The sequence below is a fragment of the Bombus affinis genome, chromosome 9 (assembly GCF_024516045.1).
Source record: "Bombus affinis isolate iyBomAffi1 chromosome 9, iyBomAffi1.2, whole genome shotgun sequence".
Lineage (NCBI taxonomy): Eukaryota > Metazoa > Arthropoda > Insecta > Hymenoptera > Apidae > Bombus > Bombus affinis.
Genome location: NC_066352.1, coordinates 1,271,483 through 1,296,938, shown reverse-complemented (window position 1 = coordinate 1,296,938; position 25,456 = coordinate 1,271,483). Strand labels below are relative to the sequence as shown.

Sequence of the window (25,456 nt, the reverse complement as noted above, 5' to 3'; positions counted from 1 at the left end):
CACTGTACGTAATGAAAATAATATTCTTTTTATTATCTTTTAATTACATAATTATAGAAATTTTTGTATTATAGTTAAATGATAATCCGATTAACGGCATCAAATTATAATGAATGTTACCCTTATCGAATGTTATGAGTGCAATGAGTTTTATCAGAAGATAACTTATCAAGATTATTAAAACGAGTTGGCATATTTTTACGGAAGAAATGAGATCGATAAATTATAGTACGTGTCGCTTGTACCTTGTCACGTGCCACGTACAATTAGAATGTCACAGATTTCAATGAGAATAACAGTATAAGGGAACATTACGATAAATTAGAATTTCAACGATTCAATGTGAATATCAACGGACAAGGCTAATAATGGGTGAAACGGGAACCGATATAATATTGTGTTTGCTCGATAATCAACCTGGAAAACGTTTCTGACTCGTGCTAATAAGTTCAGCATTAGCATCAAGCGAACATGTGTCCCACAAACCTTAACTACACAGGTTTGAATTGCAATTATCGACCTGTATAAAGTAGAGAGTCATTTGTTTCTCTATCGAGTTAATTAATATGTGTCGTATCTAAATATTTCTTCACAGAGTAGACAGAATATTTCAACGATTGAATTAAAATTTTAGTATTTTAAAAATAGTATTTTAGTGTTAATTCTTGTGTACGATTCTTTCTATTTTGATTGCGAGTAATTATGCTAGGGCCAATCGAACGTGTAGAGAGTTGACTTCTTCTGAGATCACAGCAACCAAATTATACCTACAGTAACCTAATTAAATATATGCGTAATCCTAAGTTTTTACGCGCAACATACATTTCTTTTCGTAGCACCGAAATTTTTTAGCTCGAATGGTACTAATTAAAACTGATCAATCGGATAATCGTCCAATGATTATATTAAAATCTTCATTCAAAAAGGGAACTGATGATAAGACGATTCGTGGTTTGGTCGATTCCTTTTTCACCGATGGAAAACATAAAAGAAAGCGGGTGTTGTCCTAGTCTCTTAATTATCACGACCCTGATAAGGTATTTTCTAAAACAAACGCGAGTTGCGGAGTATGACGTTGTCGCTTTCACTCTAAATCCGTCGCTCCTACGCATCTGCCAGGTGAGGATCGTAAATCTATTTAGATTTACTAATTCTAACTATTACTAAACTATTTTTTAATTAGAACGAGGATCGTAATTTAACAATTCCTTGATATCCCAACGAACTCATCAGTATTTCTCGATGCGAAGTAGCAATCAAATCTTATCTGAAATAGAATCCTTCTCAACGAAACACGAATGAATAGATTCCCACTTTCTTTTATGGTTAAAATGTCGAGAAATGACGTCGACAGATGTAGATAGATAAAATTACCGTTAAAAGCGTTTTAGTGTCACAAATAATAGTTAGCGTTTAAAATTTATAACTTTTTAAATCGTACATTAGTCTCGTATAAAACTGTGATTATGTGTAATTTGCACCATTATTTAACATTTAACCCTATATTGGTATTTTGTTTTTCGGGAATCTCGAACGACACTCGGCTGTCCAAAATTCTGAAGAAAATTAAAATACGTTTAGATATGTACAATAGTTCAGTATTACAATAGATATTTAAGAAAAGGTTTAAGGAGCTTTACTCTTGCAATTATTTTCTTATATAGCAACAAGACAAAGTTGTAGGGATTTATGAAACTCAAAATAAACTCATGTTTTCTAAACAAACTTTTAAAAATTATATTTATTTAAGGTATACGAGTCTCAGAAATTGTTACGTACATACAATAAGATCTTGTCTTGTCCTATTGTAAGCAATATATGTTAGTGCATAGTTTTTTTAGAAAGTAAAGGCGGGTGTGTAATTTATTTATTTATATGGAAGTTATCTAAATAAATGAAATTTATATATATGAAACACGTTGCTGTAATCGTAAAAGATTTCGGTGTGACATCACAGAGTAGTTAATTTCCTACAACACGTTACGATATCTCTTTTTCGATTATTCGTTTTTTGAAAAAAATATGTTCGAACTTGGAGAATAAAATATTTCAGCGAGAAAGCAAAGTTATACGATTAGTACAACGATGTCATTTCATTTAATCGTCAATTCGAAAATTTGAATGTCCGCGTTGGTGGTCGGTGGCTTGTGGTAGCACGATGGGAAACGCAAGTATACCTATACTTCAAGGAGGGAGTAGAGCACCGATATGGGAGGAGTTCCTTCGAGTTCTCTCTCCGTTGAGAGACTGCAAGGAGCAGAGGTGGCCTCTGCTCACCTGAGGATTTCAGGTGGCAGTCGCCCTGCTGAGTTGTTCAGCGACGGGTATCTCGTAAACACTCTGTGATCCACAGAATTCCCGCGAGTTCTCAGTTGAGTTCTCGTTCCATTCTGCATAACAATTTTATCATGCCGGACTCTTGCGCTCGTTCTAATAAGTACGATACTGAAACATTCGAGGTACACGCGTTTTTCACGGTTAGTTTCACCTATTATCGATGATTTCCACTTGATAGCTTCTAACTCTTTTAGAAGCATTATTTGTCCATATTCCTTTCGAAGTACGTCATTGTCTAGCAGCAAAATTATTAATTGATATTTCCATTTTGAACGTTCCATCATAACGATTATCTAGTCGGACTATAAGGGATCATTTAGGGCAGATATTAAGAAAACATTGGAAATGATCGATCGAGTAATTCGTTCGATAATTCACCTAATTCACTAACTGTAGCTGTTGAAATTCGGACGTAAAACAATTAGATGCGGATACGAAACACGATGTTTATATCGAGTCAAAAGAAAGTGAACACTTCGAGAAAGAGTGATTTATCACGCGACAGAGAATTATATCTTATATTCGATTGAAAAGTCTGTTCGTACAATCTTAATAAGGCAATTCGTGTACAGCGCGTTGATTAGGTTTTACATTTTAACGGACTCGCCAAACCTCTTTCGATTATCGAAATGTCAGATTGACACGCATCTTTGTGCACAATAAAGTTCAAACGAATGTCCGTCATTTATATCTTATCGTTAGTGTAAAATTATAGTTGAATTTAACAAAGTGGTTAATAAAATTAAATAAGCTAAAAAGTAACGTGTTTTTAGTGCGAAGCCGGTGAAGTGCGGGAAATAATAAATCGTTGATTAAATCGACAAATATGTTTCACTGTGTAACAAAATCGTAATAACCTTGAGACAAGTGTGTATAATAAATTTTCAAGCATCGGCAAGCCATTGTATCCCGAAGAAAATAGTGCAGCGAGAAATAAACAAAAAAAAAAAAAAAAAAAAAAAACGAGGTTGTATTGTGTACAAAATGTTCTGGGCGAAATTTACGAGTTAATGGAGTATCTCACAAAGTTTTCGTAAAAATCGATTTATTTTTACAATAATACCGTAACAAACGATGATATCGTGAACATGGATCAAAGGACGTCGAGGTATTGGTTGATACGCACAAATTTTTATTGCAGCAATGAAAAAGATTGTATCCGTGATAATCAAACCAACGTTTATGCAAATTAGTATTTTTATGAACATAATTAAAGAAAGAAAATGTAAAATCTTTTAAGTACCAGGTGAAAACCACAGATTCAAAACATGATAAGTCTTTTATGGGAGAGCAATTTTAAAATTCAATATTTTGTCAGCCAATGATACATCAAAAGTACCTTTACATTTGGTTTAAAACATTTAATTTAAGAAGTAATTCATAAATTATAACTGATATATCGTTGTTCAAAATTATTCTCTGTCAGGTTTTTTTAACTCTGCCTTTTTTTTAGCCATTTTCGATTCAATTGTATTTTTCTAATATTAGAAAATATTTAAGTGCAAAACATATTATTCCTGACGTACATGTTCTCTTGTTTCAATTTTAAGACAAACATTTTTTAAAAACATGCAAGATCTTGTTTTGTTCTTTAAAACAAAAAAAAAAAAAAAATTGAAATATAAAAATTCAACGATTGCAAAAGGGTTAACAGATGTACCAAAGAAACGTTAATAATCATCAGCTGTTCTTTATCAAAAGACAAGGTGTCGTGTTATACTAATCTGAGTTATGTTTCGTTATATAGTAGGACATTCGTTCTAACTTATCTCCGCACTTATCTACGCACAAAAATTTACATTATCCATGTATCTACCAAAAAATCGTGTTGTATGTCATATTTTGCCGCATCTAACGAGTAAAACGCAGACCGTTATTTCGATAAGTAAATCGGCAATAATTTTATTATGTTATTATTCGATATCGAAGTATTAACATACTAATGCTTCATTAATCATTGATTTTTTCGAACTTTTTAGGTCATTCAAACACGTAGGCGATTCAGCGTCAAACTAAATGATTTTAATTTGAATAACCACCTCAAAATATTTGATATTTATTGTATTTGATAGTAATATTTCAAGATAATGAAGATGAACTGCTCTGTATCTACATATGTTATTCTCAAAAGTTCTGTATCGCGTATGCAAAATATGTACATTTTCCACAAATTCGAAAGTGCAAAATCGTATTTCCATAAAGTGTATTCGATAGATTTTTTCAATTTCCTGGATTAAACAAACGTGAAAGCAGTATCTCCGCTTGCCAAAGGCACCGATATGAACCGGCACTGTTATCGCGATAATAATTAAACAAAATATCAAGGCTAGCGGATCATTCTTCTAAATCACTCGGCAATGACAAGCAACTCGAATCGTCTATAAATCTGTCTCTCGATACCGTTCATTTGACAGGCGAGCATTTGTTTATTTCTATGCGATGGCGCAAACGCAGCAGTTGACTGGATATTAAAACGAGAATCCAAAACTAATTATAAAGCTCGAGGACTCGAAAGTTCAGAGGTTAAAAAGTTTAACAATCTGAAAGTTAAGAGACGTAGGGTTCCAAGAGTCTGCAAATCCAAGAATTTATATCTAAAAATGTAAAAATCTAACAATCTAAAACTCGCCAGATTCATAACTCCAAAAACATAAAGACTCGCGAGCCCAAAAATTGTAATACTCAAAAGTTTGAAAATCAAATCTAAAAATTCGATAATTCTTCGATGCAAAAGTCCCCAGAATATTAACACGCAAAAGTTTAAAAATTCAACAAACCTAAGAACTTAAGAGTGTACAAATTTCTAGCCCCGTTAGTTCAGTGATTCAAAAACTCAAGAATAAAAAGGTCCAAAAATTCAGATGTTCAAGAATTTAAGACAACTTAAAAACCCACGAATTTCATTCTCTTCGTTAACTGAAAAGAAATCAATATTTTCATACTACGAGTTAGCAGTAAATAGATAAGAGTTGTTCTTAACACCGAGGTGTTTATATGATGGGTGTAAGTAGCACGTTCATCTTAATGTTACAATATTAATGGTACAAGCGTATTTTTATTTACAATCGATAAACGCGCTCAAAATGGTTCCAGCGGTACTGGAATCGCAAGTGGCTCGAGCAACTTTGTTCAATCACACGTATGACAATGACAAGCCGTTCAACGTGCTGCACGCTTCGCTCGGAGTGTTATCTTATATAGGATATCAATTCCTTAGCCACAAAGTAATTTCACAGTACAGTAGCATGAACCGTGGTTCACGCAAAACCGCTAGTTTAATAAACTGTAATAAAGGAGCTCGTCAATTTCTGCTGTTATAATATGAGGCGATATATCGCACTTCTAAAATCATTGAACAATTTGTTTCTTTGTACGTTGATAACAGCTTATAAACGAATGACATATTTATTGTCATCTGTGATATGTACAGGATCTCCCAAAGATAGATGTCCATATTTTTAAAATCCTCCCATTTCTTTGCTAAACGATATAATAAATCTTGAAATTGAAGTTCTTGTTTCAGACATATAATTGGATCTTAAAATACTTTTGTTAGATATCGAATTAAATAGAATGTATTTTCAATTTTACTTTCCTATCTTAAAAATAAAATTGGGCGGGAGATGTCGATGTTCTTGAATGTCTTGTCTTTAAATTCTATAGAATAGTTTGCCGAAAGTTTCGAAGATAAGAGATCGGTTGAAAGTTCAAGAAAAAGAGGCAGGCTGTTAACTTCTTGGAAAGTTCCTGTATGAAAAATGATGCACGAGTAAAAAGTTACACGGAGAAAGATAAACTTGACGAAAGCTGCTAGATAATCGAATTACTTCGGAAGCTTCATCTACAAGTTTTAGAATTCTTCTCTTTCTCTTGTAGCTACGCTGGCTACGTTGGACATCGATGGTTGGAATTGTCTCTATGATAATTAATTTCTATTTATAACGAAACACCGAAGGACTCTGATAAGCTAGCGCCGATCCGTTTTCATCATGTGGACACGTGTTTTATGGAAATCAGTGTACTTGAATGCAACATGCACATATAAATTCGACGAAATGAAATCGGGCCTTGACTGATGTATATAACTATTTAAACGAAGGACATATTTGGCAAATAAAGCGTGATATTATGAAGAGAAGTTGAAACACGTGGCGATTCTTCGAACTGCTTTATAGCGACTGAAGAGTACCGCAAATAGTGTGTCATCGCTATCAAGTTGGAGCATGATGGGAGAGGTGATCAGGGTTTCTGGGAGGGCACCGGATGTCGGGGAATTCCTCAAGGAGGCGATGCTGTCCCAAAGATTCGCCGATGTAGCTCTCTGTTGTACTGGCGGACAAAGATTTTTGGCGCATCGTTTGGTTCTCTCTGCGGCCAGCCCTTATTTGCAGGTTGGTGCTCTGTTTTTTATTCTTTGTAAATTTACCAGCTAAATGGAATGGTTACTTTTACGCAAAATGGACATTTATAACGATGGCAGAAAAAAATTAAATAATTCGGAACGGAACATACATTGGCATTAATTTTATGTAAGTATCTGTGTGCATCGGTTTATTTTTATACAATGAGTTATAGAAGAATATTTATACTCTCGCAATTGTTAAATTTAAATAATAAATTCTTTTCATCTCGCGACTTACTGTATAGATGAGAAAATCCATCGATCGAAACATGCAAAAGTGTAACGTTCTATTTTAAATTATTTAATTTCGCCCTCTAACGAGTCTTAATTTGCAATCGTTAAATACCGCAAAATATCGCGAATCTCAGTTGTTTGGGATCTTAAGTTACGGACTTGGACGTTAATTTAGTCTGGTGATTTAAAATGATCCATTTCCTAAATCTATGCAAAATTAAGAGGAGTGAATGAATATTATTTTCTTTATTATTGCGAATTTGAAAAAATTACGATTAAGTTTTTGTCTCGCACTGGTTTATTAATTAAAATACTTGGTCGTGTATGCCTTCATTTTGGACATACGTGTGAAATACAGGATAAAAATAGAAAATCTATTCAGGCCTTGTTTTATAAAAGTTTTTGTTTCGCGATAATTTAATGCTAATAAGCGACTACATAGTAGCACCATCTAGTCACATTAAATTCATCCGTAATAAGAAACATCAATCATTCGTATGTGTATGTACAATCGTGTGCCAACCGCTAAAAAACGAAGAAAGAAACGCGGTATACGTAATACCACCGATCAAAGGAAATATGACATATGACTTCCTGTTGTCCGTTTATCAAACAGTGAAAATATCATTCCAAATATGTCGTTACAACCGAGTACCTATTTACAATGTAACTAATAGAAACAAGTTAATAGTTAATTTCTGTTTAAAGATATTTAAGAAACGTGCCAATCATTAATCATAATACATCCCAGTTCGGTAATAATAAAGATACGAATAGAGGATAGTGAATGAAGGTAAATAGCGAAAGCGAATTGAAATTAATTTTTTCCCATCATCTTACCAATTAAAAAATCTCTTTTCATTTAATTAGTAGTAATTTGACTTCTACTGTATTTTTCCTGTCACTTTAAACGCTTCGAATGGTCTAATATTCGAAAGACAGAATTTAAGGCATTTACGTTTAATCGTCGTTAAAATTACAGAGTACGAGATCAGCGATTAGTTGACGAGATTATCGATGCAACAAAACGCGTAGAACGCAATAAACTAAATTGCGGATGACTATGAATGTTAAATATAGCATTAAAAAGCACATCACATTTACTCTCGTAAAACATGTAGAATCGATAGTGAGTTTTTAGTACGTCGTATATTATTTACGTTACAATTTGTATTCCACGAAATATGACAAATATACCACGCTTTTTAATAATCTTTTAATTATATAACAACTTTCTACTTAAGTTTTATTTCTTTTATTGTATTTTACGAAATTGTGCATTTGCCTAGATATCCTCATTCTATTGATGTTGATACATATGTTTTTCACAGTAGAGAGGAGCCAACAATTAGCCAATAGAAATGCTAGAAAATAGAAAAGAAATGTTTTATCAAAAAGATACATATTGATTATAAACCAGTTCGTCTGAATGCGATTCCACTATCACTGTATGTGTGCGTATTTTTGCAACGACTCAAGAATAATTAATAAAACGATATCTAAACACGGTATAGGCGGCCAGAAAATCCATAGAACGCTTATTAATCAAACATTAAGCAGAGGATAATTAACAAGCATTTGGATGTTAACAAGACCAGATAAAACAATTGAATTACGACGGAATAAAATCGATTTATTTATACGTCATAAAGATGAAGATTACAGTTCCTATCATATTAATTTAACGAGCACGCATTAAAATAATTGCCTCGATAAGTAGCGATTCGAAACATAGACAGAAACTAATTTCCGTGGTGGAAGAGCTAATCCATCTATCACTTTTCGTATTACCGCGATATTAAGTGATTTTAATATAGTAAAATCGAGTTGAAATTGAAGGATGGATGATATCGCGCTATTAAATTTTAATACCAATGTATACCAACGCTTCTGGGCATAATTAAATCAATATACTAACTCATTATAAATTGCCATCCTTTTTTTTAAAGTTTAAATTATATTTAATCAATCTCCAATGACAGATTTATTTCATTTCCTATAATAATACACGAAGTGTTACAGAGATTTCGATCGCTTCGTTTTTCTTTCTCAATATCTTGTATTTCATCGAACTTTAATCTATCTATGTTGCGTTACATAATCCCCATAGCTCTATTCCACATGTTTGTAAAGTTTCTCCTCGTCGACGAAGGTACAATTTTCTGGTAATCGTTTTCAGTCCGATTGCTCGCCGGTAAACGCCAGAGGACGTGCCTTAAAAATTACATCTTGCAAATCTCCACTGTGAAAGGTTCCCGACGCACGCGCGATACCATTTCGTCTCGTTTTTCTTTTTTTTTTATTTCATTCTCTTTTTCTTTTCTCTTCGACGTAAAAACACGCCCTCGTGATAACGAATATCGTTGTCTGGACGCCGCTAATTTCGAATTTCACGTTTAACCGGTCGATAATGAATACTATTTACGGAATCTGTTTTCTTCCATTACCATCTTTGTCGCCCGACTGATTGCCATATTACACACCTTGTTACGACTTCTGTTACGTCGATGACAAACCTTAGATAATTAAACATTTCGTTTTACACTAGATTTGAAGTTTTCTCCACGCCGCTATGGACACCGTTCAATGTCACGCTTCCTGATTCGATCCATTTCCAGACAGGCAACACCAAAATCTGGTGGAACGTGTTTCACGTTTGAAATAATTGACCAGACGGTATGGGAACGTGACGGGATTGGTGACAGTTTAGATGGAATCTAATGCACAGCTGCGTGGACAGCAAGTCATTTCGCAATCAACAACGAGGAAAACGATGTTACTTAATTTATAAAAGATTACACGATTACGTATCTCTTATCGTCTTTTCATCAAGATGAATGTTAAAAAAAAAAAAAAACGAGAATAATTCTATCGTTAATGTTTGACATTAATATTAGAAATTTTGATACGAAATAAACGAAGTACTCGCTTGATTTAAGAAGCTTATTTCAATCGTGAAGAACCTTTATTTTAAACTACGAGTAATTAGTATGTATATTTTCCACCAGTTAATTGCAGTGTAACGTTTTGAGATACGTCTTGAAAGAAATAGCTCGATGACATTTATAGGCGTGCACTCATCTTGAAAATACGGCTCGATATTCGTGGGTCAGCGCACCCTAATGATTTCATTTACCGTTTCGGTCTCCTGAAAAGAGCACGAGAGAGCTTCTAGCACGTAGGACGCACTGTATGCGTTATGCGAGTTGATGCATGCTAAACGCCGTCGCTTGATCCTCCAGATAGAAGCTTACGGGACCATTAAAATACTTGCACGCAGCTATTTTATAGCAGTTGATTCACTATATTCCCAAGATAGTACAACGTTCTCGCCTCTAGGGTGGATTGTCATAAACAACTTTTACGTACACGTGTGTGTTTTCGCTTGAAAAGAATGACGATGCCTCGTGTTCGTAGGATACCGCTCTTTTTTTTATGTACAATCTTTTGTAAATATTAGATGAACTTGATCTTTTCGTAACTATGGCCTATGATATATATATATATATATATATATATATATATATATATATATATATATATATATATACACCTTATACACGAATTGAGATCACTAGACTCATTGTTCGAATTTATACCACATACATATTCCACTGTTAAGAGGTCCATTTCTAAGATTTTCAAATCTCGTTTACAAAATTTGTTTCCTTTTGGAATATACATTTGTTTAGTTATTTATTTTGAGACTATTATATTCATTTGATCTTTCTTTCTTCTTCAGTCTCATTCTTTCTTCCTTTTACGTTTCTTCCCATCCTGTTTCTACTCCACCTTTACTCTCTCTTTAAAAGATGTAAAAATTCTTATGTTCACGGAAGCACAATGTATATTTACGCTTCTTCGCTAGAAATATTTCTTATAACATAACGTTCACGTCTAATAAATTATCGAGGTATTTTTTTCTTATCAATTTGTCAAGGCGAAATTCGCGAACATTTATTCTCGCAAATTCAAATTAGTTGACACTGTTCCCATTAGAGAGGAAGAATAAGATGCTACGAATTTCTATACGCACAGATATGTCCTTAATTACATCATATTTTAAATAAAGAGCCACTATAGTTTCCATGAAATTTATCTTTTTTCGGAAAGATATATAAAAACGGATACTTGCTTGAAAATCAATGAAAAGTAAAGAAATAGTTGAAGATAAATAATATAGCTGTCTTAGATTCGATAAATCGACTTGCTTGTAATTCGCCAGGAATGAATTAGTAATTGACTCTTCAATCGTGGAAAATATCGACGCGATAAAACGTGTGAGTTTATTTTCGATTGGGGCCGAAAATTTAAAATTAAAATCAGATGGTCGTGCCAGGTGGTCGCTTAACGTCCCGTACAACTAATGGCGTTTGTGCAAAGCATCTTAACGGTATATATTGTAAAACGTGATATGAATTTGTGATAAAACGTTCTTCTATTATAGTAGCATGTGTCGAAGTACATATTTCGATTTATGTAAATTACCGCTTATCCGTTTGATAAAACGATGCTAAACGACTATACAAGTTTCGTATAAAAATGGATGTTATACACTGACAGGAGAATACTGGCTGCGTCAAATATCTAAATTACCATTCTCTAAAAGTATGTTCGTATTTCTAGGTTTTCGTGTCTGTTTGTATGTAATCGTTCGTTACACTATTTTCTACCGAAGAGGCGCTTTCTAAAAAGAACAAACATTCGCTGCGGAATTTCGTAAAACTCGAGTGATTAAGTAACAAACTGAAAGTAAAACAATTTAATATCTTATTAGGTATATAAAAATGGTTTGGAAATATCGATTCGTATCTCGGCTTTCTCGCAACTTATTATGTAAAATTGTGATTGATTTCTAATTGTAACGACCGAGATGCGACGATGCGACGTCGGCAATTAGGTATTTGATAATAAACCTTGCCTCGATTTTCAGATCTCATATTTTTTATGTATTATGCTAATATACAACTGCATTCAGTACAATAATTTATCATAGAAGAACACTTAAGATTAAGCGCGGATAATAAAATGATCCAGAAACTGCACTTTGCTACATGTAGGAATATACTTTCAACTGGTTAACTCGACGACTATTAAGATGAATATACGAGATTATGTTATTACATTCTCCCGGCCTTACTCGTGTCATTTTTTAATAACAAAGTCATCGATCTGAATTTGATCTGAAATTTCGCTATATTTTCAAAGCTTCTCTTTTAAAGAAGAACGTAATCGTACGTGTCCCAATTTGCTTTTGAGCTCGGGAATATTTATCACAAATCACAACTGTCTAAAATCTAAGTTATTCTATAGTTCTTTAAGCTTTAATATATTAGCTTGTCCGAGAAGAGGCTTTCTTTTACAGACACGTCTTTTACAACAACGCATCCTTATACAAACATGAAACCTAATCCGTCGAACGTTGTGATCTTTATTTTGATGGAACAAAATGGATCATACGTAATTCGATAAAATAATATAAAACGGAAAATGTTGTGTACCCATTATTTCCTTATAAAACGAAAGAAACTTTTCGGACGACCTAATATTACGAGTAGTCGTCAAGATATTTCAATTCTTTCATTTAATAAAAAATACTATTATTTTTCGTTACAGTTTTGTAGATACTTTTTATACCATCTTAAGTACTTTTAAGTATAGCAAACGATACATAATATCCATATTTATCTACGGAATTTTGTTAGAAATTTCCGAACATTTATGAGTTTATGCGATAATGTGTTCTAATATTTTAAACGATTCAGATTTATCTATTAGAATTTTCCTTGATTTTGCCTGCACCACGAAGTTAAATTCACGGTATAAACTACAAGCACTGTCAAGATTTTTTATCACAACGGTATTACAAATAGGTTCAATTTCCTTTCTAATGTTGCACACTTATTAGTAAAATAAACGTGGTTGGTACTTTGCTATGTTGAAAGAGTATTCTTAATTGTTTCTAGTAATAATTATTCACAAATCAAACATCTCGGACCCACAAGGTTGGAAACGCTAATCTTGAAGATTCTTCTTCTTCTTCTACTTCTTCTCGAAGATACGTATCTCTATCTGTATATCGTGCTTGAAACATTGTTACAATATAGATAACGTGACGATAAGGTTTATGGTTGTGCATTTCATTAAATCGCCTACATAGTAACCTCGGTTTGTTACACACGAAAGAAAGTATCTGATCTGAACGTGACAAGTCTATAACGTGTAAATACTTAAGTACCAAGTACTAATCCTCGGTAATTATTTAGAAAGCTGCCGCCATTGATGATTCTTTAATAAATACGTTGTTGGCTGCATGATTCTACACAGCTTTTCTTATATATGTAACCGCCGCTCGGTCTTAGTTTCCGAGATATTTGCAAAAGACTGTCGGTACCATTACAATGAATTCTGCCTATAATTGTGCGTGCGTGACCACAGTGTACTTTAACATTGATTATCGGCCAGATAAAATAACCTTGACATTAACGGTTGACCTAAACCTAATTTTTTTCTTCTGTTTATATTTATATTATATTAACGCACAATGCTGTCACGGACGTACAATTATTGGCAGAATTTGCTATAGCGGTAGTGACAGTTTTTTACAAATATGTCGAAAACTAAAATAGTTCGGCGATAATACGGAAAACGTTCGAAATATCGATTTCTATAGCATATTAAAAAATCATCGAAATACAAAAAGACTGCAGCTTTCTAAGTAATTATCCTATTCTGTACGGTGAACAGACGAAGAATCTCATCGAAAGAGCTGGTTTAATCTAATCGAAAGTGGAGCAATGTCATGAATAAAATCTACATTCCTGAATCTGTTGATATCGAGTTAATTTCCACTAATTACCGTATCTGATCGTGTCGTTAGAGTAGCGTTCGAAACGTTAGAAATGCAGCGAAGTTGGTGACTAGATCAAATACACTTACGGTTAACGAAGCTGAGTAACACGTACCTGTTTCTCTGATATTTGCTATAATATATGAGCCGTTTAATGCAGAGGTGATGTAGGCAAAAAAAGTTAAGTCCTATTAAACTCGACAATGAGGAATAAAATAAGAATTTTGTAAAGGATCGAGCGGGCGATTTTCATTTATTTTGCTATCAATCAATTGGTGCTAACGAAGATATCTCTACGCTACCTCTGCATAAAGCGGAATGCAGGTTACGTTTTCGAGATGTGCTATTAAGCCAAATAGACAAAAAATGTTGTATTGTATGAAATCTTGGAGGTATCTCGTTATTACTTTCGTTCGTTTTATTTAATAGGATTTTTATAGCAATTTATATACCGAAGTAAAATCTTGCGGCATTTCTTGAAATGTTTCTACAAAATAGCCAGATCTATCGATCATTTACTATTTATAGTGGTAAAAATAATTTTGACGAGCACGTGTTATTCTAATTATTTAGAGGAATTTTTCGAGTTGAACAAAAGTGTAATTTGGTATTACAACGAATCCATAGTTTCGTTCACCTGAAAAACAGCAACACTTTTCCAAATCATAATTCATTACACATACAAATAATAAGAAAATTCCATACACTGTATTATTTTTCACATACTCTTATATACCTCTATAAAATAGAGAATAAATATTACAGAAAACGTTAAAAAGTGAGTTGGACTTATAACTCTATCCGGCAATATATCATTGTCACAAAAATCTTCCCCGATAGTCCTCGTTTTAATAGTCCTTATTTATAGCAAGTCGGAGGAAACGTGTTAGCTCGTCGTTTTAATTGCGACGCAGATTAATGGAACAATTATTTTTAAAATATTCGTGGAATTCCCAGGTGTTTCGCCCGTATTATTCAGACAAAAACGAATTAGTCAGCGACAGAATGGAATAATAACAAAAAAGAAGAGGATGAAAGGAGAACAGGATCACGGGTTAGTCAATTTTGTATCCGTTTGAAAATTGTGCGATTCCTTGGAGTACGAAATCGATCGTCGATCTTTCTCCATCTGTGTGCTTGTCCCTTCGTCGTTCGAGCCGACGCATCAACTGGTTACGCATCAAAGAAAAGTTTGCCGCGGTTCTCTAATGACTGCCATTACTTACGTCGTGTTATCGTTCGCAGTTCTATCTTGATAGAAAATTGGTGTAATAATTATGCGTCTCGTGGTACGTTCAAAGAAAGCTGTTGATATCTGGTGATTTATCTCTTAAAGTTATTCTACCGTGAAGAACGGGTGTTAAAATCCCTGGGAAGTTTCAGTTAATTTTTCTTACTACAAATTGCTGCAATATTTGCCAATGAACTATTTCTGATGCTATATTTATATCCGAATAAAATATCTCACGATGCAATTTCGTTTATACATTCGGCAATAGATAGATAGATATACTTTTCCCCCCTTTTTCGTGAGTTTTAACATCGTATCAATTACTGTACATAAGTATGGCCGTAGAACTTTTTACGTAGCAGTAAACCTTTAATACAGGATAGAAAATATCTGATACGATCAATCTCAATTACTTTTGTTGTTAGAAAAGCGATTAAAGTTTTTTGTTTTGCATGTTGGTTTCTTAATATGTATTTAATGAAGCATTTAATGTGATATATGTATACGACCATGAGTTACCTACGTTTAGTTTTAACCAGTTATTTCAGCCATTGATCTTTATGAATTCTAACATATATCTGTAATACATATCTTATAGAAAATATGTTGTACATTCATTCGCATTGTAATTTGCGTTTTCTTATATAAATTGAGCTATTCTCGTTAAATAAATGGAAAGAAAATTTTTGTATTAATAAGTCAAATAACGAAATTTTTTTATTTTCACGTAGAAAAGTAAAAATGGCATGAAAATAGTATGTCTGTTTTTAAAAATGTAACATGTACTTAATACAATTAATCCATTCGCGTTTAAAGTTGTTTCGCGGACTGACTTTTGTTCAAATTAGTAGTCGAGAGAGATATTTGCATTTTCGCATTATAAACATCCGCACGCAATTTACAACAAAATTAATAAACTGCTTCGATACTAAAATATCGGTGATGGTAATATTCAGTCGCGAACGAAAAGCTGGTTAGCGTCAATTACATAGAATTATGCGTAAGTTTCCAGCAAAACCATCTTAAATTAGTAACTGTAAAAACGTTGCAAAAAAATCTTGTAAATCAATGAACGCAAATGCAATGAGAGTAAAAATTGCGTAACGTTTTTATCAAGTCACATGTCAGTAATTTGTTAGTAGCGCCGTTATACTGGGCACCATACGAATCTTTAGTCACATCTTTAGTTACATCTCTTCTATAGTAATATAAATATATTTTATCGCTGAGTTATTACTTTTTAATATTCGATTATCCCTGTTTCAAAGTAATTTATGGAAACACCGGAAGCTCTTCAGCAACCACTGTAAACTATAGTGACTATAGTATACATGGTGAATAAGTTCTATAATGTTAGTATGTAAACCGCTCTATAGCGTTAGTATGTTCTCTGTTAATTCGGAATGCATGATAGTTGTGCGTTTTTCTATCCTCAAGATTTATGATCCCAGATAACGTCCACGTCGTTGAACATTTTGCATTGCGCGTAGACGTAGATCGCGATCCAGGCAAACCATTTGGAGAACTCGCGTTGATTCCATTTATACGTCCGGTTGCATAAAAGGAAGCATAGTGGCACGTTTTAATCGCCTTGAACGAGAATATCGATAATCATTTCGCTCTCGTTTCAAGAAAACACTCGTTTCGTTAGAAGAAAGACAAAGTTTCGGAGAACGGTTTTCACAGTCATATCAGTGAATGAAATTATGAGGTGAAGTTGGTATCTCCATGAAAATTCATTGAAATATCTTTAGTAACAACTAGAATCTCTTTATATGAAATTCTAATTGTAAGTATTTCAAGTTCGAAGTACAACGTTTTTAAGTAATTTCACGCGAATTTATGTTAGATGAGAGTAGAAATTATATTTTCAAGTAACTTCATTTTTCTATGAAATTTATATCTATCTATGATCTTTATACATAAAGTCTCACAAAGTCTCTCTCTCTATTTTAATGGACGAGAGATTAGAATTTTAATTAACCTTCTGATAGAAAATTATTTTCTTAATCTACGATCAAAGTGAAGTGTGACGCTTACTGAAAAGAGTAACAATCTAGTTAAAAAGAACTTTGATCAGTGTCTCGCAATAACTATATTGGATACTTAAATGAAACTTATAATAAAAACGAATTAAAGTAAACTAAGACATAAACTTAATAATTCATCGAGGAAAAACATCGTTGTAAGATCTTAGTGGCCATCTAAATTTATTCCAAACAACGAACAAGATTATTAAAACGGAATTATTAAAACTGTACAAAAATAACTAGGATACCAAATCATCCGTGACCTTTTCCCAGAGCCGAAAGAGGTCTCCGCGACGCACACGCGGAATTTAAATTCTCGATCTGGAGAACGGTGTAACGCGCCGTGTCACAGTGAACCTCGACAAGTTGGCCAGCAAAAATTTCACATTCGTTCACATTCACGTTGCCCATAAATATCTTTGGCCCTCTTTGAATAACCCAGCTCGTCGTTCTGTTTTCAGGAAGTGTTGCTGGCGCACAGTAGAACGTCGATGCATTGCGAGCCCATCACAGTGATCCTGGCCGGGGTAGAGGCACCAGAATTGGCGGCGATCCTCGGTTTCGTGTATACAGGAAGCGCGACGGTACCTCGTCCTCGTCTGAATGCGTTTCTACACGCGGCCGAAGCCCTCCACATTAGACTTCCGCCGGTGCCTGTCGTGATGACTTGCACGCAGGCTGACTGCAAGCAGGAAGACATCAAGGACGTGAAGATCAGTCCAAAGTACCTTCAGTGCGACCAGTATCCGCGCTGTGACCGCTGGTGCCGTCCACGTAGGAATCAAGATGGAGATTCCGCGGGCAAGGAGGAATCCTATCCGGCGATCGAGTCCTTGCAAACCGCAAGAGAAATCAGACCGCTTCCTGAATCGATGAACTTTGCCGGATCGAGATACGGACCAAGACCAAGTAGATATTGCTCTACAACGTGGCCCGTTGCTCCTTTCCCGAGCGCGGCTCAAGAAAAGACTATTCACGGTCTAGATCAGCGTATGGATAAGGACAAGTTGAATCAGACAGATGTGAGCCGGTATCAACCGATCAGCGTGGTTCCTAGGATCGATAGGATTGGCGACGTAGCCAGTGCACACTCGGAAAATCCGTTTGTCGGTTGCGATTCTTCGGAAAAAGCTCGTCAGCAGGAATTTTGCTTTTCCAGTAACTTGTACGATCTTCGTAGCATGCAATTGGATCCACTCGAGGCGAGAATGAAAGGTGTCCATGATCGTTTCCAAGCTACGAACGAAGAAGATACCTCCGGGAGAAATTTATCCACATACGGTAGCTGTTTCGAGCAAGAGAGGATTCCTGCTGATCGTCTCAGTGTAATTCGTTCTCGAATCGATCCCTGTCAGGGTAAAACTCTACAGTTACCTGCAAGTACCAGATCGTACGAAAATTTGGACGTTGGTGAAGATTTGACTTGTCGTGATCACTGTTTCGTCTGGAAATCGCCGAGAAGACAAGTGGCTAATAGAGTCATAGCCTCGCCGTGGAAGCAAACTGTCAGGCCTTACCATTTGCCCAAGTTGCAGCCGATAGTCCTTCAGCCCCACGTCGACGATGCCGTAAGTTTTTCATGCAGTCTTCCGTATGATAATTTTGCTCTTTATATGTTACCTTAGACGAATAGATGTTGCGAAAAGTTCTTAGAGAAGATTGCGAGTTTGTTAGGCAAGGAAAATCGTGTAGCAAGAGACGTTAATTGCGAGTATCTAGCATGTAACCGATACTTAGGCGAACTACACGATAATTCTTTGAGACTGAAGAAATGCCAGGTACCTGGGAATCTATCTGTCTATCGTGGCGTTAACATAAGTAGTCGTATTCTCACCCACGATTGATACAGTATGTTCGAACAGCAATGTAACTGTACAAAGTACAATTACTTGGGAAGCAAGTGGTAATTTTCGTTGTGGAGATACTTGAGGAGCATTTAAATGGCTGCCGTGGCATCCATTAGCGTGATACAAATTGAATAAGTATTCTGGAAACATCTCGTATAGCTGGGAGGTAGACACGAAGCGGGATTTCTGTTTCAAGGTGCCCATTACATTCAGCTGTGGTATTCCTTTCAGAAGATTATTTATCTCGTAAACTAATCGCTCTCTGAATATCCGATTGCACGATCTGGATGCGTTCCAGTTATAGAAAAAATAAACGGTAATTTGTAATATCTGCGACCATAGATGTTTTTGAGTATCTACTAAACGAATCTAGGCCGTGAACAATTATCGACCAATTATTTCCTCGAATCGCGACCGAGTTTGGAAGAAAGTAAAAAGGGGAAGACGCTCGATATACCCAATCTTCGATCGTCGTATCTTCAGTTTCATTATTCTTCAGACTCGCGATAATTTGAAAAGCATATTTTTCAACTGGACGATCAACTACGAAATTTCTAAGCTGATTAATCGAGTTCTTGGGTCAAATACAATAAATATCGAGTCTGCTTATTTTTATGGTAGGGTAATTACAAGGTAATTACAGTTAGGGCAATCGATCAGGCTCTCTGTCGTCGTGTTTTGCTACGATTATAGAGATCGAATCTAATACGTTCGTTTCCTCTTTTTTCTTTAGTTTACAAGATATAACAGTTTTGAGATTTTTCCTCCGGTCGACTGTTCCGTCTCTGTTGGAACATATTTCCTTTCACCGCTTTCATGAAAATTGGAGCAATGCCTCCGATATACAGAGAAGATCGAGAAAATATTACTGAAAATTCGGCACGATCCAGTAACTCGAGGAGTTTTTCGTAACACATCGGATTTTCAATTGCACAAGCCTCGATGAATTTGTTCGGTCGATTATCGACCAGATACAATTACCGATTCCGTTCTGTGCCTTCATATTGTTACATCACGTCGCATACACGGATCTCGGCAGATCGGGTTACTAATCTTGCTCGGTAGCAATCGCTATCCTTTCGTACAGAAAGTGACTTGTTTACCATGGCTTTTGATCAAGAACGAGAGACTAGGCGATCTCATCTTTCGAGATTCCTTGCCATATGGCGATATTACCACAGAGGCGATATTACTACACAAAATTAATTTCAAATTGATTTCTTGTTCATTTATGTACTATTTATGATAAGTATTTTGTATCGTTATATAGGGAGTACGCGATTAAGTTAATAATTTTAATTTTTTGTTTTTTTCAAGCTTTCGAGGACTTTAAAATGATATTGCACCGAATAATCGATTCCACCGCATTCCTGAATATTTTTCAATTTGTTCAACTTGCCCGTTTTAAAGTATGCTTTCCTTATTGTTAAATTATATCGTCGGTATCGGCATTAAATATATAGAAGCAATATTATGTCCATCAGATACGATACACCATCGTCAGATTTGACACAAAAAATAAAATTCATCGGACAGGAAATGGAAATGATTCGATCCAATGATTGGACAGAGGTAAAATCTTAACGAGTCATGAGACTTATCTTCGTTTACGAGATTGGAAATGTCAGTAGTCCGGTTTAGCTAAGTTGTGTAGCGAAAGATTAACGAGTGAAAATATTTGCATTATTCTTCCGCCATGACTGTTGTGTGTTACCGGCAGCATAAGTCGCTTCAAAGGCTAATTAGGCAGAACCTATGTAGGCATATTGAACGCGTGAAACATTCTAACTCTTCTCCAGCCTTGCCGTAATTATTTTCCAGAATTATCGCGTACCCGTGCCGTTAATTTTGCAAATTAAACAGTCCATTAAGGAAATAGGATTCTTCGTAGTTTCGTCGTAAAATCAGCTAACCGTTTAATTTACTTTTATTTCTCTTTTACGCTCTACCCCCTTTTTCCCCTTTCCTTCGATTTGCAAATCTTTACTGTGAAATCACTCGTTCGGCATTCCGCTCTTTTGCTTCTCTTCCTCCATCTCCCTCTCGCGTTTGATGATCTCTCGAACATGCTCGGGTCATTGCATAACATTCACCCGTCTGTACTGCTCGAGATCGTCCCCGTTTCAGGTATAAAACACTTATGGAAAGTCCGCGAACAGTTCGTACGCCTTAGACGTTTTAAATATATTCAGCCATTTGTCTCTTCGCGACTGTATTAAATTTTAGCTTTATTGAATGTTCCCCGGAGTCCGATTTCTTCCCTAATGTGTTTTCCAGTCCAACTAAATAATACACCGCGTTCCAAAGTATCAGGCCGCTGCTTTAATTGTCAGCATATCTTCTCGGCCGTTAACGGTGGAAAAGAGATTACGTCGTACGTTTCTTAGAAACTGCGAAATCAATCCAAGCGATCTTTAATGTAGATATAGGTTTCCTTTTCGCAAAGATTCTATATCTTTTTAATTTAACCGAAATTAACCATGGTAGGCAAGCGATCGTCTAAAGATTCTTTAAAGATCCTTTGAAGATTAAATTTTAATTAATTCCCGTTCGAATCGTTTTACTCGTAAGATACTTAACGATACCTGAGCCTACACTTTTGGACGATACTATATATTCTATATGATCGGTTCAACTTTATTGCAAGCATCTAGGCGAGCACGTTACCATCCTTAATACCAGACCAGTGTCTGGCAATTGAATTTGCAACAAACGCACACGCGATCCTACGATCAGAGCAAACTGTTCTCAGTGAATTAGATATGCGCATGCCGAGCATATAAAATATTGGTTATTCCAAATCATTTAGTTAAAATGTTAATCCACTCGGTAGTTCTGCCGATCCGCGCAGATCCTGTTTCTCGTTTCATGACTGAAATCGTTATCTACCGTATCAATCGTAAAGAAAGGATGTTTCATCGCTGGTGTGCAAGTAGAGCAGAAATTGTTTTGAACTGTCAAGCCGTCGTCTGGCATTTGAATCGATTCATATCGACAAAATGAAACTAGGCCGTCGTTAAACGTTATCAAATAATTAATTATATTGTCCGTCAATTCGATCGAACATGTTAAGTTAGTCAGAAACAGTTTCGAATCACCTTGAGTGGGTTAAGAATGCCGTTGTTTTGCGTGTTCATCCATACATTTACATCGCTGCGATAAAGCACAATCGACGAAACTTGTTATCTTGATGCAGAATACAGGAAGAAAAAGTAACGAGGAATGTAAATTATTGATATTTCAGATTTTTCTGACAGTTCAATTCGTAGAATGTTTCGAAAAAAGGAAAAATGCTTCATTGAACGATGATCGTATCGTTTCATTAAGATAACTAGAAAATTTTGTCGCTTTTGTTTTTTGAAATGGTGAAAGTAAATCGTTCCAATTGGAATTTGTATTAGAGTTCGATATATTGCTCGCGTTATTTATGATTGTCATCCATTTTGTTTCGTAATTTATTTATTTCGTTGCTGCTGGATTTTTCATTTTTATTAATACAATACTTTTTTTGTATTTCTATAGTTCGATTCTTGGTGTTGAATATCTTCTCCGTCGAGATGTTTCTAGCGAAGTTTTAAACGAACTGTCAACTAATCAACCGTGTAAAAAAGGTGAAAGGATTAAATTTTTCTCTTTGTCTCTCGTACAAAATGTAGCGTCTAAGACTCACTTTGTTGTAGAACAATCTATCGATCAAATTTCCAGTAGCAGTTCATTTCTCTTCAAGTAATTTTTATGTTTCCAAAACCGTAAAATTACTCGATACCGATCAATCTCGCAAGAATATGGAAAGACATAACATAACACGAAAGAAAAAACATAACACGATCCAATATTTTACGAAGGAGATATATACCTTGGCATATTTTTCATCCATTTTCAGACGCTTATGCAATACATTTTGGAAAATGTCCGCGACAAATTATAAAGGGAACAGCTTGAGTTTGACTGGTCGTCTCGCAAACCACCCTATACAGTCGATCGCTCGTTGTTTCTAGAGGAAACAAGAAAGACGCGAGAAGAGCTGAGGGAACAAGCAGGACCCACTTTATTCTTCGTCGACCTTTCACCACAAATGAAAGCACGCGGTTCAACCGTGCGCGTCTCGATATGCCAGCCGTTCATTTTGCTTTCTTCAGCTGAAATATGCAGAGGAATCAGTGCTCCTCCGGGTGTGCACTTCTGCTGGCTCATTTAGCGGACCATGGTAATTCGATGGTGCCAGGTGATAAGACGTGTCCACGACACCAGCTGCCTCCTCTTGCTTGGCCAATGTCATTCTTATTAATGAAACTATCAGTTACACGTACCACTTGCTCTTTTTCCTTTTTTCTTCATCGTTCTGTTTCCCTCTGTTTGTATCCTTTTTCATCTTTTTCCCCCTCTTTTTCTGTCTTCGTGCACTTTTTACTTCGCATCTTCGTTTCTTTTTCGAAGAGTAGCCCAGAAGGTGGTGCCAGACCAGCTGGTGGCACCAGCCGGCTGCGAGAATCGCTTTTACGCGTTATTACACGCAATCTGGAGAGGAACGTTTTCTCTTTCGACACGTGCACTGATATGCTCCAGATTTTTTCCGATTACTTTACAACCTTGCGCAACCTGGCCCCGTCTCTACCTTCATGCAGAATCGCTTCTTTCTTCTTCTTCTTTCTTTTTTTCTTGTACTTCTCGTTGCAACGAGGCGCACCTTTCTTTTAAAAGAGCGTGTCGCTGATATAGGTACATGATTTCGTCGATGCGAAGATTGGCACTTGAATTATTGGTAGAAACGGATTAACAATCTCGAGTATCGTGCAATGCAAAATAAGTGGGACGCTTTTCATCGAAAAGCACACGCCAGTATTTAACTTTGCCCAAACTTTTAACGTTATTGCGCCTTTATACAGATCGTATCTTTCCACTGCGATGTGATCAATGATGTAAGTTACTTTTCGCGCCATAGCATAATGTCATCAGAAAATACAGAAACATAGGGCAATGAACGGCTGATAAAAGATGACCAATTTTGGTTCCGTTCGCAAACGAAATGTTTACGTGGAATATTAACGTATACAATGCGTTAAAAGAAATTGTAGAAGTTAACTGTAAATATAAATACGAAAATGAAATATGAAAATTCATGGTTATTCTATCGTCCTTCGTTACCATATGTGTTTGAGAATATTTAAAATTCAGATTTTAAATACATGTTGATCGTCGGTGGCTGGAATACGAATAAATTAAATCTATAATTTTTTGCTATTTTAACTTACTATTGCATTAACGTTCTAATTACAATCAAATAACCGTTGATCCTGTATTTCACTTGTACGAGTATGCGTGTACTAATCGCACATATTCTTTTACAAAGGTACGAATGATCAATGATCATCGGTTACACGAGGTGCCGTAACTTGAGAATAACAATTAGAAAACCACGAATCGACGATTAATGTAGAGCCAACACTTCTTCAAGCCAGATCAGCTTAATTGCTTCCGATGATTTTCTCTAATGATAATTGGTGGTTTATACGGACGGTTGGTACGAGCTCTGTATGAGCTCTTTACGGTCGAGTAACCCATGGAGGATGAATTATACACATTACGTGTATATGCATAATGTGTAATTAAGACGATCGTGTTAAATAGAGAGGCAAAAAAGTGGTCTGGCCTGATAAAGTCAAATAGTAGAGATTTAAGGCGTGAAATTCAGGAAGGAAATAGCGGTTTCGATGTGATCTTGTTGCAGAAAACCGGGGAAAATCTACGTGTGCCAGAAGTCACGCGATCTCCAGCGATCTCTACCAGCCCTAATCGACAGCTCCCCAAAAGTTCGACGCCTACGGACCATTATTATGGTATCGAAGTTCCTACCACCCACGAAGTTACGTACAATAACGATAAGAAGTTACTGGAAGCGAACCCTGCTTTGGCACCAAGGCCTCAAGAATTATATTCATCTCAAATTGCATCATTGACGATCGGTCAAATCACTCCATCGTTGAATAACGATGCCAGAAACAACGAGACTATCGTACAATCTCAAAATAACGTAATTTCCACGACAACGAGATCGTTGCCAAGTACCTCAGAGAGTAGTCGTATGAATATCAATAGAAAGGGTAGTTATTTCGGTCAAGCGTTACCTCAGTCGCCGCAGAAGCTGGAAATTTCTCATCCTGTTAGCAGATTGTGCGATACGATCGAGTCGATCGGTAAAATCGATCGTTTCGCCAACGTGGAAGCCGAGAAGCTGCAAAACGAGACAAAGATCGAGGATAAACTCGCTGAAAGAGTTATTATCAACAGTGATAATAATAATAACGATGCTGTAGTTAGTCAGGACGGTGTTCAACGCGGCAAAGGAGCGCAGGAGAATCATAGGTGCGATCAGTGTGGCAAGACTTTCGTTACCAAAGCTTCCCTGAAGGTACTGATCGACTGGCTGCTTCATATCTTTTCCGCTTTTTTCGTTTTAATCTAATAACTTGTATATTACCGATGTTACGGCTGATTAACCACCGTTGCTATATGACATTGTTGCAA

General features: G+C 35.6%; 2 protein-coding genes across 4 annotated transcripts in view; one reads left to right on the top strand and one right to left on the bottom strand.

Moving 5' to 3' along the window:
- Nucleotides 1-25,456, bottom strand: part of LOC126919933 (leukocyte receptor cluster member 8 homolog) — a 61,621-nt gene that overhangs the window by 9,452 nt on the left and 26,713 nt on the right. The window lies entirely within an intron of this gene.
- LOC126919932 (uncharacterized) overlaps nt 1-25,456 on the top strand; it is a 31,997-nt gene that overhangs the window by 3,855 nt on the left and 2,686 nt on the right. Inside the window, exons 1-4 of one of the 3 annotated variants that reach the window (XM_050729655.1) lie at nt 171-2,459; nt 6,214-6,728; nt 17,546-18,652; nt 24,660-25,340. In XM_050729655.1, the coding sequence (XP_050585612.1) occupies nt 6,561-6,728; nt 17,546-18,652; nt 24,660-25,340 (1,956 nt within the window). In that variant the 5' untranslated portion in view covers nt 171-2,459; nt 6,214-6,560. Of the gene's footprint in view, nt 1-170; nt 2,478-6,213; nt 6,729-17,545; nt 18,653-24,659; nt 25,341-25,456 lie in introns of those variants that run through there. The other 2 variants (XM_050729653.1, XM_050729654.1) reach the window with 2 other exon arrangements.